The sequence below is a fragment of the Buteo buteo genome, chromosome 24 (genome assembly GCF_964188355.1).
Source record: "Buteo buteo chromosome 24, bButBut1.hap1.1, whole genome shotgun sequence".
Classification (NCBI taxonomy): domain Eukaryota; kingdom Metazoa; phylum Chordata; class Aves; order Accipitriformes; family Accipitridae; genus Buteo; species Buteo buteo.
The window spans coordinates 662,633-680,237 of NC_134194.1; the positions used below are offsets into that span (position 1 = coordinate 662,633).

Here is a 17,605-nt window from a genome sequence, read left to right on the forward strand (position 1 = left end):
CCTCCTCCATTACACAGAAATGGGTGTGTGGTCCCAACACTGACGAGTCTGCAGTTGCCCTCGCTCCCGTCTGCCTGTGGCCGGGAGCACTGTGCAGGGGCGAGTGCAGGACCCGCACCGGGGTGATGCTGGGGTGCTGCAGCAGCTTTCTGGGCCAGAGGCGGTATTACTGTCTTGCTTGTCTGTGCTGGGCGTTCTGTTCATGAGCCAGCCCTGTCATATTCACACCCTTTAGGAATTTTTGCCCTCCAGCATGTCCCATGAGAAGGTTTCCCAGCAGCGCTTTCACCTTGCGTGTAGGTGGTTGAGTCCCATCTTGCTGCGGGGCTGTGCTGGGGTTTTCATGTCACCGGTCTGACCCCCAGTAACGGGCGGCTCAAGCCCGGCACACGTTGGACTTGTGCTAGTGAGAGGTTATGTGACCATGCCATCCTGGGAGCTGAGGCCTTAATCTTCTTCCCATGTATATTGACTTGTGTTTTGAAAATGCAGCATGCCATATAGCACCTCTGGGCAGAGGACGAGGTTTTCCTGAGAAACACTGAATCTCTGCATCTCTTCAGGCCACGTCCATCACAGCGGCATAAACGACGAGGAGAAGCTCTGCCACGCAAAGCTTTTCTCCCCAGGAGCAGGGAGCATTTGGTGACAGTTGACATGACAGACAATGAAAGGGGGAAACCTGATGGGAACAGGGGGCAAAGTAGTGAAGCGGCAGTAATTACTGCCATCGCATTACCTGTGCCGTGGTCCTTCGCTCAGCGGCTGGAGGTGGCAGGAGGACACGCACCAGCAGCAGTGGGAAGGGGCCAGAGCACGCCGGCTCCCTCCACCCCCCAACCACCGAGAAAATGAATTTTACAGCTCAAGGGAGGATTAGTGCCTCATTAACTCAGGAAAGGGGAAGCCTTCACCAGACAAGGAGAGAGGAATCGAGTGTCATGTGCGCTTTGAATGAGTGGGACCGGCTTTTTTGCGGGGGTGCCTGCTAAAGGCAGAAAGAAAAATTAAGACATATTTTGTTTTAAATTAAAAATGACTGGCATTCCCCCCACTTCCTGAAAACAGAAAGTAATTTAATTTATTAGTGGTTTATTTTATTTGACAGCCTTTCTATGTACTTGATGCGGTTTGTTACACTGAATTACCCTTTAATAATGGGTATATATAATACCAGAGCCTGCCCTGCAGGTTGGCTCTGTAATTGAAGAAGGGATGCACTGAGGAGGTCTCTGTGCTGTAGAGGATTGCCATGGCAATGCTGGTGGGAGCCGGGTGGTTTAGGCAGACACTGGCTTGGACTCTGCATGCTTCAAAAAAACCCCCAAAACCCAAAGTTTCAATTACTGTCACATTGCCCCATTTGTTGGGCGCTTTCTCTTCACCGTCGCTGACCATTGCCGTCCTGAGCCGCTCCCTGCCTGCCCAGCTGGGCTCTGGATGGCGTGGCTGTGGCACCTGGAGCAGTCCCCCTGAGGCCACCCTTTCTGTTCCTTTATTGTATGTTAAGCAGAAATGTAATGCAGGTGTCTGTCAGCCGCTGGAATGGTTCCCCGGGGCGCTGGGAGTTACATTGCTGGAGACCAGGCAGCGCACTAGGAAAGACGCAGCCAAGAACAGTCCCGTGGTGGCGAGCGGGATGAGGGAGACGGACGGCTCTTCTCTGCCTGTGGTTTGTGTGTTGGCGAGGGCACGCGTCAGTGCCGGCACCGGGGTCGAGCCGTTGGCACGGACTCGTGCCGGCCTCCCCCGTGGTGGTGGTGTTCCCAGCCGGCTTCAGGGCAGACTTCAGCGGAGCAGGGACTAAGCCCAGGCAAGGGCACAGCCTGCGCTGGGCAGCTGCTCCCCTTGGCCGTCCTGAGACAGGGTTTGCCGTCTGCTACAAGATTTCTGCTGTCGTGGGACAAGATCCCCAAGCCGGTGTGTGCTTCCAGTGCATTCCTGGCTGCTCCTGCCTCAAAGTGTCAGCATTTTCAGGTTTAAATACTTATTATTGATACCCTTAAGCAAAAGCTCGCAGCACGTGGTGAGAAGGGACATGGACACTTGCTGTTTTCCATAGTCCAGTGCAGATTCTTGCCACCGTAGCAGATGAAAAATCCTGCCTTAACCAAATACTCACAGATGACCAGGTTTGTTCCTCTTGTGGGGTTTTACCTGGGGACGGACCAATTTCCAGAGATAAAAAACTCCTGAGAATTTGGGTCTGAAGTAACGTCTGGAGAATTTTCTTAGCTGAAGAGTTTATCTTAGCTCTGTGGTTGTGAGTAGCTGCCATATGAGAATTGGGTAAGGAATTGTGCTGGGGCACTGGAAGTTGCAGATGGCCACGCTGCTCTGGCTCAGACCCGGACTGCCCTGGTTGCTGCGCACTGCAGTGCGTGCTGCTGGGCTCCTGCTGGGGACGGGGACTGGCCTGGGGTTTGACCGCGAGGTGCCGTCGGGCCACACAGCATCATCTCGCTGAGTGAAGTCCTCTGCCAAAGTCTTTGCTGTACTTATTTTTGTGCCCAGGGAGGCCTGGTGTAACCATTGAACCCTTTCCCTTTGCACGACTGTTGTATTTCTGACAGTCTGAATGACAACTCGGTTCCTGTAATCCCTGAGCAAAACGCGAGCCTCCATCCCCAGATGGCTGAGCAGAGTCCTTCAGCGGCAAACGATGCATCATTGACTATGTCAGGCTGAATTAGCAGGCAGGCTCGTCACATTAAGCGCAGGCTCTGAGCTGGCAGTCCCTGTGCTCTAGTGTCACTCGAGCTGGCTGTCACACTCCTGTCCCCACCTCTGCAGCCATGGGAAATCTCTTTGGGCAGCACACAGATAATACACACAGTAATGAAGTAGCTTGAGGGAATAGCTTGCTGGCAAATGGGAGCACAGACTGACACCTTTCTAGTGTATTAAGTTGCCTTAAGAGCGTTATGCCTGAAGTTATTACATTGCTCCTTGCATACACTATTCTTACTGCATCCCTCCATCCCCTGATGTTTACATGAGTTATGTTTATTAATCTAAAGGCAAACGTGTGTAGCTCTGTTTCTAGTCCCTCCATCTGTCCCTTCCCTGTGCGTTCCCTTTCCTGTCTCTTTTCATCTCTTACCTCCTTCACTTCACTGTGAAGCAAATGCAAGAAGTTAAAAGAAAAATCTGTGCTGACCTGGCTCTCTCAAGAAATATATTTCTGTCAGAAATACTCCAGGAATTTCAGACTCCAGTTAACAGTGACAAAATAAGGCAGAAGTGGGTTTTATTTTTTTTTTCAAAGAAGGAACAGTTGCTGCAGCAGAGATCCAAGCCTCGTTTACTGGGCTCTCGCTCCCTTGCTGCAATCTAACCGTACTGGTGCCTCTTTCAAAAGTAAAAGGCTTTCGTATCTGCTTGTCCTTCTGTTCATACACTTAGAAAGGCATTAGGTTTCCTTGGTGAGAGCGTGGAAGGTGGGATGGAGCACTGCCAGCCAGAGCTGCGTGGGTGCCCACTGTGTCCGTGGGGGCATCCCCCCCAGTGCTGGATGCTGGCATGGGTCGGGTGGGACAGCCAGACCCTGCCCCTGGGTGGTGACACTCTGCTTCCCATCCCACAGGTACCCGTGCTCCGGCCCATGGACCTGATGGTGGAGGCCACCCCCCGGAGGGTGTTTGCCAATGCGCACACCTATCACATCAACTCCATCTCCGTCAACAGCGACTACGAGACCTACATGTCAGCAGACGATCTGAGGATAAACCTGTGGAACTTTGAAATCACAAATCAAAGTTTTAGTATCCTTTGGCGCGCGGCGCCCTGCGGCCCCTGGGACGGTCCCAGCCCGGCCAAGAGCAGCAATAAGGGAGGTGCCTCGTCTGGCAAGTGGGATGTAAGAGCCTTGGGACCCCTGACATGTGCAAATGTCAGTGGGAGAATGAAAAAGCTGGATGGGGAGACAAGTCGGCGGTGGAGGGGGGACCTGCGAGGTCAGGCTCTGTGGGACGCAGCAGAGCCATGCCTGTGTCTGCTGTGTTGGTGACCAAGCAGGTAGTGCAGCATCTTGCCTGGCCCTGTCCTCGCACCCTGATCACGGTTCCTCAGTACAGGAGCTTTACCCTCTGGCAAACGCTTGCAGGGGCTCAGGAGCACAAAATAGTGCTGTCTGCCATGCATCCAACTACAGAACTTCTGAAATCCCCAGTCCCCAGGTGTCATTACCAAGGCGCTTCCCTCTCATCTCTGCCTGTGCTGCCAGGCTGAGCTGTGCCACCGGTGGGACACCAGGATGTCTCTGGCAGGCACATTCGCCATCACACCCAAGCCGCTCCCTCTGTGGCGCAGGGCTCAGCTGGCATCGTCACGACTGCTGCCTCCCAGTGTGGGTGACATGTTTTTGAATTTTGCCTGCAGCGTCTGCATGGGGCAGGCGGGGGGGTGGGGTCCACGGGTGATGGAGAAGACAGATGCCTTGGGGAAGACAGAGAGAGGAAATATTAATCGTGCAGTCTCCATTATACCCTGCAGCAGGGTGACAGGCTGCCAGTCACAGTTGTACAAATGAGGTCGTGCCAGTCACCCTTGTAACAGCCACATCAGAAATAATAACAATGGGGCAGTAATCATCAGTGATATTTATATAGTGTTTCCTACTGCGAAATCCCTAGGGCATGTGGCAAATTTAGGTAGCTGGAGAGGATTTCAGCAGTCACAAGCATGTGGCTGGTGGGAGCTCGAAGTGGGTACGGTTGAGCAGGGCTGCAATGTGTGTTGCGTTTCAGGAAGAATGTGATACTAAGTTTGGATAAAACCTCAGGGAGTTTAGATGGCCCAGGGGAGTTTGGCTAAGGTGCAAGTGCAGCACCCAAAATGCTTGCTAAGAATTGATGGAGAAACGTCACCACCAGAGAGATGTCCCATCCCACCAGCCACCCCTGGGCTGTGGTAGTTTTCTGTTGGTTGTCATGCTCTGGCTTTTGTTTCCCCCCGTATTGTTTTCAGTGCGGTTACTCACCGTGCCCTGACGCTGCAGTAAAAGACATTTACTCTGGCCCAGGACAAATGGGCAGAGTTGGCTCTCATGCCGCGCTCCAGGCTGCGGCACCAGAGCTGCGGTCCCTGGCTGAACAGAAAACATGATGGACGTTAGCTTTCCCCTGCGCTAGCACTGGCTGGTCCTGGCTTAGCGCTGCGGTTCTGCCCCAGGACGGTGCTGCTCTCCTGGGAACACCTGGTTTGCACAGGGCGAGGGGAGGCCCAGGTGCCTGGAGACATCAGCAGGAGGGGCAGCGGGAGGAGACCCCACGGGAGGAGCGGTGTCTGGGCCAGACTACGTGGGGCTCCTTGACTTGCCTTGCCAGACATTGTGGACATCAAGCCAGCCAACATGGAGGAGCTGACGGAGGTGATCACGGCCGCTGAGTTCCACCCGCACCACTGCAACACCTTTGTCTACAGCAGCAGCAAAGGCACCATCCGGCTGTGCGACATGCGCACCTCTGCCCTCTGCGACCGCCACGCCAAGTGTGAGTACAGCCCCTGCCAGTGGGACAGCCGGGAGGGGGTCCCCTTTGGGTTAAAAGAGCCCAAAAAAGGGGGTGCGGAGACTGTCCTGGGCTCAGGTCTGCCCTGCCACCTTGCCCCATCCTCCCTCTGGGTGTGCTGGGCTATGGTCCTGTCTGCCCCTGGGCATTCCCATGGCCACCTGCCCTCTGTCCTGCCTGTCCCCAAAAGGAGCAGCTTTCCCTGGGTCCCAGCCCCATGCCCTTTGGGGGAGCATGTTAAAAATCACACGGTGATGTTTTGGAAGCAGTGGATCCGAGGGGTCACTGGGATGTTGGTGCACAGCGACTACAGAGCTGCCAATGCCAGAAGATAGGGAGTGCTGTGTTTCTTCAAGCTATTTGTCCAAATAGCCTCATGTCCTGTTGTCAACTGTGGTTGATGCTGCAGTGGTCAGGATGTGCAGAAAAGCCCCCTCAAAATTTGGAGTAAGCTGGGCAGCTAGGGAGCTTGTCGTTGGTCCTCCCCAGGCTGAAGCGATGAGTGAGCTGCTGCTGAGGCAGCCAGGTAAGCTTGCTTCCTGCTCAGCCTATACGTGGCAGGAGGTCATTACTGGAAATATTTGCCCTATCAGCAACTGCTCAGTAAAATGCCAGCACAAACACCTACAACATTTATGGGTGGGCTGGTGAATACCTGTTGCTGTTCTTCGTGGCCTAGCAGAGCCTGGAAGGCAGCTCTGTGCTGAGCACAGTGTTGTAACTAAGACACAAAGATGGTACAGACCTAAAGGAGTTCGGTATCTCCCTTAAAGACAGTGAAATATGGCAGAAACAAGGGCTGCTGTGCTGTGTGACTGGACAGCTGAACCCCTCTGTCTCCTGTTCTTGTTTGAGTTTTCTTCAGAAAATGGCCAATACCTTGTGGGAAGTTAAATCTACATCCAGAGAGCACTTGGGTGTGTTTCAGATTTAGGTTTCCTAGAGGTGATAGGGAATTACATGCCAGCTATTGCTTCTGGGCTTTTGAGCTGCGGTTGCAGTCTGATAGCTGTTTTTAAAGTGGAGTAAAGTGAGTGGAGAGGAAAGCTTACATTGCTGACTGGAGATTTGGAAAGATCGAATGGCAGTTTTCCCAAATCCTGAGCAAAACACACCTTTCTATTCTTGCATTTCCCAACTGTGTCTCGCCATCCTACAGTGACGGCTCCCAGCTGAGAATAGAATACAATTAAGGAGCAAACAAAATTCATTTTCCTGACACTTCAGTGGCAGAACTGCCCCCGACCCAAGCCCCGGCATTTCCCTTTGTTTGGGTACTGCTGCGTCTCTCCAGCCCTTGGTGAGCACACCGGCCAGCGGTGAATCCCGGCTTGGTTTGACCTCTCCCGTGACATTTCCTTATTGATTTCCCTCCATCCCTCAGAAGCATCAGCCGCAGTCAATTGCAGTTCAGCAGATGTGTGAGTCGAAATTGAGATGGTTCATCAAAGTTCAAAATGAAAAGCAACATTGGCTTTTGGAGGCGAATCCTCCAACGGCGACATTTAATAACTGTCAGTATTTAATAAAAATGCAGAAGATAGCACTGCACATCCCAGTCATGTTTATTTAGATAGACACAGTTTGCTGCTCGGGGCCAGCTTTTACTTATGTGCTTCTCTTATTAAATTTTGTTTGCCCATTTTATTTGAGGCTGTTGAGATCTGTGACATTGTGTATGTTACCTCCAGCTGTGTAGCTGGCCTAAGAGAGAACATCAGCTTCCATATAGAAATGCCTGCTCCGCAGGGGTGTGAAGATGCATGTGCTATGACACTAAGAGGGGCAGTGGTCCTGCGAGGGGCACACCATGCGCAAAGAAGTTGCATGCGTTGTCCAAAGGACCACAGGAGATCAGGATTCCTGCAGCATCTGGCAACGCCGGCAAAAGTAATCCTGTTTGAAAAGCATATGGGAAAGTGAGGAAGAATCCTGTTGGGGGTTACTACAGTTATTTCCCCATAGCAAAAGGCATTGGGCTTTCCACTTTTTTTTTTTAAGGAGCCACTTGTGATTGTACCTACCGAACTCCTGAAACAAAAGGCTCAAAGTACAGCCCATTTCCCAAAGGGGGACCTTTGCTGCCTTGTCTTTCCACTGCTGACTGCCTTACAGCAACACTACCAAGCATTTATTCTTTGCTGAAAAAAGTTTCAGCTTTGGTTAGAAATAAGAAGCACACAAAGCAGCTTTGATAGGGTAACCGACAGCTTACAGATTTTACCCTCCAATATTGCAGTATTTCTAAAACAGGCCTTGTATTTGGGCAGGCACTGCTGCCTCTTGGGGGAGCCCCAGTGAGGAAGACCCAGCCAGACTCTGCATCGCTGCGGCTTTCCAAGCACATGGCGGAAAGGCTGCCGGTCTCCCTGAGGAGCAGGATCACCTCGTGGGCCATGCAGCCCTTCTTGGCCATCTTGGGGTTTTGTTTGGTCTGTGTCCTCACGGGGATGGGCTGCTAGGGAAGGAGGACTGGCAGGGGGAGCTAGCGCAGGGAGGGCAGCTCCTGCGCAGTGTCAAGGGAAAATAGATTTGTTGTGTAACAGAATTAGTGCTCAGAAATCCTTTCCGTAAGCTCAGCAGCCCAGATCTGCTTCTGTGGCAGGAGCAAAGCCACACAAAAGCCTTCAGCCGGGAAGCAAAAATAGCTCTCCCGAGCCCCTGCCCTGCCCAGCTGCGCGCTTTGGTTCTCAGACCCGCTCCACTCCGCCGTTGGGGACTGGGGGGCACTGCCTGTGTGCTGTGACCCCAGTCCTGGCAGAGCCCTGCTGCTCCCAGCGCCAGGACCGGAGAGAGTCCAGGCATCCCATGGAGGAGCGGGCGGCTGTGGTCCTGCTGCCTGGAGGCCGTGGGGACGGTGCTGGCAGGGTCTGGGGACAGCAGGGTCCAGCCACTCCGCAGACAGCAGCTCCCCCCCGTCCTGCCTCGGGGCTGCCAGGGCCTGAGTTGGTGCTCAGAGCATGCTGCCAAAAGCACTTTGTTAATCTGTACCTCATCTGTGAGGAAGAGGAACACGTTTTGTTGCCTCACTACAGATAGGAAGAATGAGGCAGAAAAGCGAATCACTCAAGTTCATGGGGAAAATTGGCACCAGACTAGTAATTTCTGCTCCTTAGCCCATGGTTGCAAGGCTCCTGCACCTCTGGGCTGAAAGCGGATTGCAGAGTTGATTTTTTCCAATATAAAGCAAAGCTCAGTTCTCTGCTTCTGCTAGCTTAGCTTTTCCTCAGTGATGATCATGATTAATTTTGTGCTTAGGTGGAGCCTAAGCACACTATCAGTGGAGTTTTGACTTTTTATTTGAAGCAGGAGAAGAAGCAGACAGCTAATGTATTTGCCCATGCAAGCACTGCTCCACTGTGCTTCCAGGTTTCCACTGGGGCCCTGTTTATTACCAGATTAACTGGAGCCTCGGCTGAAATCCAGAGGGGTCAGGTGCCTTGCCCGGGGCTTACACGCTAAGTGGCTCCATCACTTTTAGTGCACAGGGCAGATGGGCCACCTTGCACACGTGAGCGACGTGCAGCCCCCGGGCCAGAGTCCCCCTCGCTCCCTGACCTGCAGGTGCTGCCCGAGGGTGGGCACCGTGCGGGGTGTGCGAGGGACCCCGCGGCACAGGCAGCAGCACGCAGGAGGCAGCGCAGGCGAGCCAGAGCCCAGCAGAGATGGCGATGCGGCTTTGCCCATGCCGGTGCTCTGTCAGAGGAGATTTGTCTCATACAGGTTAATACGGACCCGTGCTGAAACACAGCCACCAGTTAAACCCACAGCATGCTTGCTGGTGGCCAGTCCTGGTAACACCCCAAAAGCTCAGCAGGGAGTAACTACCGTGTAGGACTCGCCTGCTCAAGCAGAGCTCGGATTGATTGATCCAAAGTCCTTTTATCTGGCAGGTCACTTAACGCAGCTGGTCATCTGGTGCAACCTGAAACTCAGGATGCACAGAAGAGGGGGAGAGGAGGAGAAGAGAGAGGGGAGCTGGGCTTTGCTAGCTCCGTCTTTCCAGAGAGGAGAGTACAAGGCAAAATAGCCACATCTGGACTAAACTAACTTCTCTGACCTAGGCATGTGGGTCTGGGGAGATGCTCCCAGTGCTGCTGTTGTCTGCAGAGTGCTGTGGCTGAGCAGAGGGTTTTCCCGCAGCAGCTGCCTGCCCTGACTTGAGATGCTCAAAGTCCCTCCAGGTGATGGTCTGGCCTTGCCAGTAGGTGACTCTGCCGCTTGGCTAGCCGGTGTTCTCTAAACACCTGGAGAGTCTTGGCCTCTTCCCCTGGAAATCACCTTTGCCAGCTCGGAGGAGAGGCTCTGAGCCATGTATCCTGGGCTGCTGCACACCATTGGGACAGACAGGGATGAAACTAAAGAGTGCCAACTCTGCAAATCCAAACCAGGCTCCAAGAAAACACATTTATTCCTGTGTTCCTGCTAACATCATGTTCTCTTTACCTATTTTTTCAGCTAAGCCTTTTATAGAGGAAAAAGGTTATAGAAGTAGAGCACAGAGATCTGATTCCCTGTTAGAAAACTCACTTCTTTGTGTAGACAAAGCCAGCACTGGGAATCTGCTGGGTGAGCTGAGCTGAGCTCTCATGGTCCCAAGTTTTGGCTGGAACAGAGTTGAGCTGGTAGTGCCACCCACAGAAACTAATCATCTCCTTCCTCCAACCCCTCGCAGGAGTTAAGGGTGTCCTGATGCACAGAATAATAGGCCTGGCAAGACCTCAAGCTATGAATTAACTAGTCGGTTGTGCAAAATCTCCAGGGGAGTGAAGAACAAGCCTCTTGTGCCACCCTGAGCTCATTTAGCAAAGCAGGAAACTTCTTTGCCTTTGCAACACTCTCCCGTCTTCATCTGAAATCAAAACTTCCACCTGCTGAATCATTTGCTTCTAACAGGGTGAGTGTTGGGGCTGAGCTGAGAGGTGACACTGAGCCCAAAGAGGGACCTGAGAGACAGCCACGGCCCCAGCCTGGGCTTGGTGATGGTGCAGTGCAGCTTTGCTGTGCTTTCGTTTTCCAGTCTACATTGCTAATTGTCATGATTAGAGTTTAAATGAGGAGCAAGAAAAGACAGAACTTGAATTGGTGTTAAATTTATTGATGAGTGGTTGAATTTATTGATGAGTAAAAAAAAGCCATTTGCTTTGAAGCTGCCCCGACAGAGGATCCCTCTGGCCGAGGGGTGCTCGAGTGCAGAGGCAGCAGCTTGGGAAGATCACCTCCAGAAGTGTCGTTTGAACGATTGCTCTCTGCATTGGTTGGTCTGGTTTTTGCTTTCCAGTATCAAAGCCCTAGTACGGCCAGCAAGGTGACCAGGGTAGGGAAAATGCAGTTAACCCCTGCCAGACTTCACCTCTTAGCTGCTCTGAATTTTAAGTCATCGACAGCTCTTCTGCACTGGACGGCATACGGGACTGGATCCTGCGCTGGACTCTGTTGTGCATGGCTGGATCCTGCACTAGACTTGGTGCAGGGCCGGATCCTGCCTTCTCGCCCCGTGCACAAGTTCCTCAGCACAGAGGAGGTGCTGCACGGGACCCCCTTGCTCTCCCGCTGGGCTGGGGCTGGTGCTTCAACCCTGCCCCAGTCCCTTCCTGGGCATTGCTGCAGCCCGCGCTCCTGGGTGCCAGCTCCCCCACAGACACGAGGGGACGGATGAGCTCCACTGCTGCTCAGGCAGGACCCGGAGGTTAGGGAATTGCCGGAGGAGGGAGCAGCAGCGTGCTGGTGGGGAGCAGATGTGATGCCGTGCCAGTGGAACATTCCCAGGGGGATGCGGTACCTGGTGTCAGAGAGCTGTTCCTGCCCCTCTTCCTACCGCAGTCATCTCACCCTTGCTGACTTGTCTCGGTGCTGCCTCAGCTCTTGGGTTCATTCTCTGAGGCCTTTCCTGTTTGATAGTTGATCTGTAATTTAGCATTTTCTACTTCTACTGTATCAGCAACAATTTTCTCTTGCCCCTGTACTATAAACTGAAGACCTCCAGCCTTGACATAAGCTCACATATGTGCATCCGTGACGGAAATGATGCAGCCATTAAAACAAGCCTCATGAAGCCAGCCAACCTGGTGTGAGCAAACCTGTGATGATTACAGCGAAGACAAGTCGTGGCATTCAGATGCTCTCCACAGACTGCCTCAGATCTTTATTTTCTCTTGTCGCTGTCACTTCTCTTATTTAAAAAACCTGGCGCATCATCAGATTTCCTGGTGGTGATGAAAGGACCCAGAGCTGGGTCCTGCTGTGGGCAATGCCATTTCTGATTTGTAGAGAGATCATTTATCCTGGCACTTCAGGCATTTTTTCCGCCGTACTCAGGAGTTCAGGCGCTGGTACCACAGGGCTCAGCGAGGGGATGATAAACCTGAGCAAACACAGTGCTCGGTGTGGCATTGTGCAGGGCACGCTGCCTCTGGGGCGCGGAGCGGCCAGGCCTGCTGCTGGCACGTTCCCTGTTCTGGTCGCCGGTGGATCGGAGCCAACAGCCGCCGTGGTGGAGGGTTTGTAGCAGAGCCTCGGCACTGGGGACAAGGGTCAGACAAACGCAGCTGGCGACTGGATTTTTCTCCAGTAAAGGAGTGAAGCAATGCGAGCTTATCCATGTTACCCAGCAGTATCCTTTAATGCTGCGCTGGAGAGCTGTCTGTAGAAGTGGGAAGAGGAGGCTGGACAGATGTCCCTGCATCGGCAGCATCTCTCTTGATGCATCTCTGTTTTTTAAAGCCATACTTGCCCAGCTGATGTTACTTTGAAATCAAATTTGTAAATACATTTGATTTGGAACTTCATCGGTCTGCCTCAAACTGTTCAAACTGTGATTTATTCAAAGACTGATCTGATTAAAACTGTAGGTTGCAGTGGCTATAAAATATTTACATTGACGTTCAGTTACACTGCACATTGATTTCTGGAGAGCAGAAGTGACGTGCAAGGCTCTAAATCTTCTGGGCTTCTGTGGTGCTGTTGCTTATTGCACGCTTTAAAAACAAAGGAGCTTCAGTTGTGCCAGGTCCTTAAAATACAGGCATTTGTCTGGTCTGCGCCCAACCCAGAAGTGGGGAGCGTTCACCCAGCCTGCTGTGGGGACGCAGGTGCCTCTGCTCGGCACAGCGGGGCAGGCGGCCCCGGGGCTGGAGAGCATTTGGGTGTTGGCGGTGGCTGCCCCAGGACACTGGCTTGGTGCTGCCTGTAGGTCTCCACAGCCAAACCGGAGCCTCCTTTGCCGTGCAGCAGCGTGGCTCCGGGGATGCCCGCTCTCCTCCCAGGAGCATCCTGCAGTGCTGGGGCAGCCTGCCCATCGGCTGATGCCGGGTCTCGTCTCTTCCTCTTCTGCAGTTTTCGAAGAGCCCGAAGACCCAAGTAACCGGTCGTTTTTTTCCGAGATCATCTCCTCAATCTCCGATGTCAAATTCAGCCACAGTGGGAGGTATATCATGACCCGGGACTATCTCACTGTCAAGGTGTGGGACCTGAACATGGAGAACCGGCCCATCGAGACCTACCAGGTGAGTGTGGCACGGCCGGGCACCTGCAGCAGTTGGGCACCCACAGTGCTCCTGCCCAAGCCGTGCTCCCGGGCTGGTGGCAGAGGGGATGGGTACAAACCTGATGGATGGGAGCGTCGTGCCGTTAAACCACAGAAAGCAAATGAAGAACTCTTAAAGGTGGGCTCGAGTGGCCTGGTGAATTGTAACCCCTATCCCTAGGCTGGGTGTTGGTGAGGAGGGGAAGCTCAGGTGCTGGCAGCCAGCGTGGGAGGCAAGCGTCAGGGCAGACCAGCAGTCCTTGCCACCCTCTGCCAGGGGACGTGCCCTGGTGCTGGCCGGTGCTGCCGGAGCCACACGTGGAGCAGTGCTGGTGCTGCTGCTTACAGTGAAAAGGCGGCCGTGGGCAAGGGCATGCAATAACGGGCCGTGCCAACGCTGCCTGGCCTGGCTGTGAAGAGCACGGGGCTGGGCTGGGCCCTTCAGCCACCAGCAAGCGCCGGGCTGGCGTTTGCCAGCCGCTGGGCTGTGCCAGTCGGTGTTGTGGCCTCATGCCCCATCCCTCCCTGCCTGCAGGTTCACGACTACCTGCGGAGCAAGCTCTGCTCGCTCTACGAGAATGACTGCATCTTCGACAAGTTCGAGTGTGTCTGGAACGGGTCTGACAGGTGAGCACTTCGGCAGCGCGGCTCCACCCCAGCACCCAGCCCTGCGGGTGCTGAGTTTGGCCCAGAGGGTGCACGCTTTGGGATGGCCCAGTGAGTCCCATGTCCCCCCTGCGGTGCCTTCCCCAGCGTTTGGCTGGGTGCTGGGTCTGGAGAGTTTCCTGTGGGTACAACAGGGTTCACCTGAACCCACAGCCCCGTACCCAAGTGCTGCTGAGGGTGTCTGATAGGGTCCCATCTCTCCCCTGGACGGGTTTGGTTCCTGTCTCCATTTCACCCACACCTGGAGGAGGGTGGTGATGCGTTTGGCTCCTGATTGCCCAAATCTGGGGATGACAACTACCCACGCATCAAGCACACTGAACCAGGTGGCAGAAAGCATGCAAGACCAGTTGACGTGGCAAGATTGCCACATTTCTTCCTCTGAACCATCAGAGCAAGTTAATGAGGCACAACTGGGTCTGAAGCCGAAATTCCAAATCTAATCCAAATCTCATTATGCCTCTGGATATTCAGTCTGCCTCTAGTCACGAGGCAGTTTGCCCCTAAAAAGGTGTGAAAAATCATTCAGTTCAGGTCAGCTAAATAGTCACCATAAAGACTGATCTCTGTACGCATTGTTATCCTGAAAGGAATTGCCTCTCCCATGCACGTTCCCTGGGTTAAGGAGAAGGACACAGTGAAATGGCTTCACTGGCAGAGCCTGAGCCTTTTGGTGCAGGAGGAGGCACAAGCTGCCTGGCATCTTGGTTGTGCCCCCACGTCCTGTGGGGCCTGTGCTGGGCAGGTCTGGGGTATCGCAGCTGGGTGGGTGGCGGGGGCCGGGGCCACGCACGGTGACCTGTCCTTCTTCCCTCCTCGCAGCGTCATCATGACCGGCTCCTACAACAACTTCTTCCGCATGTTCGACCGCAACACCAAGCGCGACGTGACGCTGGAGGCCTCGCGGGAGAACAGCAAACCCCGCGCCATCCTCAAGCCCCGCAAGGTCTGCGTGGGCGGCAAGCGGAGGAAAGACGAAATTAGCGTGGACAGTCTGGACTTTAGCAAAAAGATCCTGCATACAGCTTGGCACCCCTCCGAGAATATCATTGCCGTGGCAGCAACAAATAACCTGTATATATTCCAGGACAAGGTTAACTAGGAGGACAAGTTGTTCTTTAGGAATCTCATGTACTGAATACTAGTAAACACAAGATTTCAAATGTTTCTTTTCTTTCTTTCTTTTTTTTTTCCTTTTCCTTCCTATTCCTTTGTTCAGTTATGCCCTGCAGACAGCAGTTGTGCAGAGGTGACACTCCCGCACCCCCTGGCACCTGGGGCAGTGCGGGGCACAGCCAGCAGACACCAGATTTCTCTTTATTTATGTGTTGAGAGCTAAGATGTAACGTGGGGCAGCTGGGGAGGTGTTAGGTTTTTGCTATCCCGGTGTCCCCAGGCGGCACTGGGGTGGCTGTAACTGTCTGCAGATGGATGAGCATGGCGATGCGGCAGTGTGGGCTGTCAGCAGTCGGCTGGGGAGGAGACGGGGAGGGGGGCGTGCGGTGTGTGTGGGGGCACACGCTGCCCTTCGGGGGCTCTAGTTACAGCAGTCCTGCTCTGATTGCTTTAAACTTGATCCTAGAAATATTCCACCTGTTATGTTGCAAGATCAGAATGTCGTCCCCTCTGCCATTTTTCACCTTTGTCTTTTTATTATTATTATTTTGTGTTTTTACCAACAGAGACAGCAAAACCAAATGTAAAATGGAAAAGTTCAGATTTGCAATGGACAAGCTTATAGGGGGGGATCTGCTGCGCACCGAGATGTGTCTGCTGTAGCCAGGCTCCTACCTTCCCCCCCACCCCACAGAAACTCTCCTGAGGATTTGGCTTTGTAGATACTGTGGTGCCTTTTTTGGTATATGAAATACCTTTGTAAATGATGCTTCCAAACTGCATTGATTGCAAACCAAATTGAACCTGGGCTTTTCTTCTGCATTTCTTGTCTTTTGCTTTGGTCATTTTTACTTGTTCTGTTTGTTGTAAGCTCTTGCATGTTGTGACTGTCTCTCTCTCTCCTCTCTCTTTCTCTCTCTCTCACTATTTATTTATTTATTTGATTTTTTTAAAGATAACGTATAAGTTGCTAATTTATGACCTTCTAAAAAAGAATCCAACCATAATATTGCTGTTATCACCTGACTGCTTCAGAGAGAGGCTGTCTGTCATCCTACATTATAATAATAATAATGATAATAATAATAAAAACAATAACTCTTCCTCTTTGCATGGCAAGGCTGCCCCTTTCTACTCTAAAGATTGTTCAGGGCCCTCTTTTACCTGAGCAACTGTTCCATAAAAAAAAAAAAAAAAAGAGCTACTTAATTTTCAGTCAATCTGAAAACTGCTCCTGCAACAAAAAGCAAATGAACAAATAGTCAATTAAAAAATTGAACACTGTCACTTTAGAAGTGGCTCCGTAAGGGTGGCCCTGCTGTGCATCCCTTCCGCTGGGGCAGCGGGCATCCTACCAGCGCCTGCATCCTTGCAGGGATGTTTACACGACTCTCTAAGGGCAAAGTGCTCTCTTGGGACAGCCTCTCTGCGAGGCACCACGAGGATTCCCAGCGTGTCCCGCGACGGCCTCCCAGCTCCTACACCCGACAAGGGAGACGAACTGCCGCTTACTCAAGGAGCGCAGGGACCGTGCGGAAAACCAGGAGCTGTGCAGCGGTGGGGACCCCGGCTGGGCCCCGGGCCAGGGGAGGCTGCTGCCCCAGCCCCTGGGACAGATCCTTGGGGTGCTGACCTGCTGGGGCGCCCCATCCCCGCCTCGCACGCCTGCGCAGGGCAGCAGCGGGGAGAGCTTGCTGCCTTCAGAGGAGTGAACGCGAGGGAAAAAACAAAGTGCACTGGCTTATAAATTTATTACAAGCGATGGCTTTCAGGAGTAACTTTTTTTTTTTAAAATGAAATGGTAAAAAAAAAAAAATAGCAAGAGTAAATGAACCATTTTTTAAAAAAAATGTTCTTTTTTGGTTCCTGTAAAGAAAGCCTGCACTCTGGTATCAGAAGTAAAGTTGTCCCAAATGTGTCTTTGTGTGGAGTCGCTGCTTGTGCCTCTCGCATGGTGGGTGATGGTAGCTCTGTGGCACCCAGATGGTGTCTGAAGAAGGTCCCTGATCAGAGGTTGGCTGCCAGGTCTGTGCTGATGAGGGATGGTTGAGGGGGTCCCTGAGACCCCAGGGATTCTGCATCCCTGCTGAGGCTAGAGGACGTCGGGGCAGCGGATAATTTGGAGACCAGTGAGTGGGAATACAGCCTCCCCATCCAGCTGGACGCACCATGGCGAGGGTCAATCCTTGGGCTATGGTGGGGCTGAGCAAACGTCCCGCCAGTCCCACATCTGCCACTGGGAGGGGGTGTGGGAACCCAGGGATGCATAAAGTGGGATGTCACCTCCTTGTCCAGTGGCTGCGGAAGGCAGGTATCGCTGTGGCTTTGTCACCCATGGCCCTGTCCCACTTAGGATGCATTTGTGCATGGGTGGGGAGGGTTAGTGCTGGTGCTGGTGCAGGGCTGGGCACGGCATGGGCCGTAGTGCTGGGGAGGTCGCAGCCATGTCGGAGCGACTGCCACCAGCCTCAGCCAGGAAGAATACCTGCTTTTGGAAACCACGCTGTCCAACGGCATCCTGCGCCCACGTACCCAGAAATCACGTCTATGAAATTCACGGTGATCGTCCATACAGAGGGATGTTTGGTGGTGTGCCCATCTGTTGTAGGTGGTTGCTGTTCTCCCCAGTGCAGCCACGCACACAGAGCCCTGCTCGCAGCCCGGCGGGGTCGGTGGCCTTTCCCACGAGGGGAAGGTGCCGTTTGCCTCATTTCTGCACAGGCGCCGTGTTGCCCTGCGGGAGAGCGCAGTAGCTCCCGAAGATGCCGGGGTGAAGCAAGGGAGCGGG

The 17,605-nt window shown here is 53.3% G+C and overlaps 1 protein-coding gene across 5 annotated transcripts in view; it reads left to right on the plus strand.

The window, feature by feature from the left end:
* Nucleotides 1-16,735, plus strand: part of PPP2R2B (protein phosphatase 2 regulatory subunit Bbeta) — a 118,137-nt gene extending 101,402 nt beyond the window's left edge. For all 5 annotated transcript variants that reach the window (XM_075056548.1, XM_075056549.1, XM_075056545.1 and 2 more), the window contains 5 exons: nucleotides 3,587-3,764; nucleotides 5,328-5,492; nucleotides 12,846-13,015; nucleotides 13,571-13,662; nucleotides 14,524-16,735. In XM_075056548.1, coding sequence (XP_074912649.1) covers nucleotides 3,587-3,764; nucleotides 5,328-5,492; nucleotides 12,846-13,015; nucleotides 13,571-13,662; nucleotides 14,524-14,803 — 885 coding nt within the window. In that variant the 3' untranslated portion in view covers nucleotides 14,804-16,735. The remainder of the gene's footprint in view (nucleotides 1-3,586; nucleotides 3,765-5,327; nucleotides 5,493-12,845; nucleotides 13,016-13,570; nucleotides 13,663-14,523) is intronic.
* The last annotated feature ends 870 nt before the right edge of the window (nucleotides 16,736-17,605 follow it).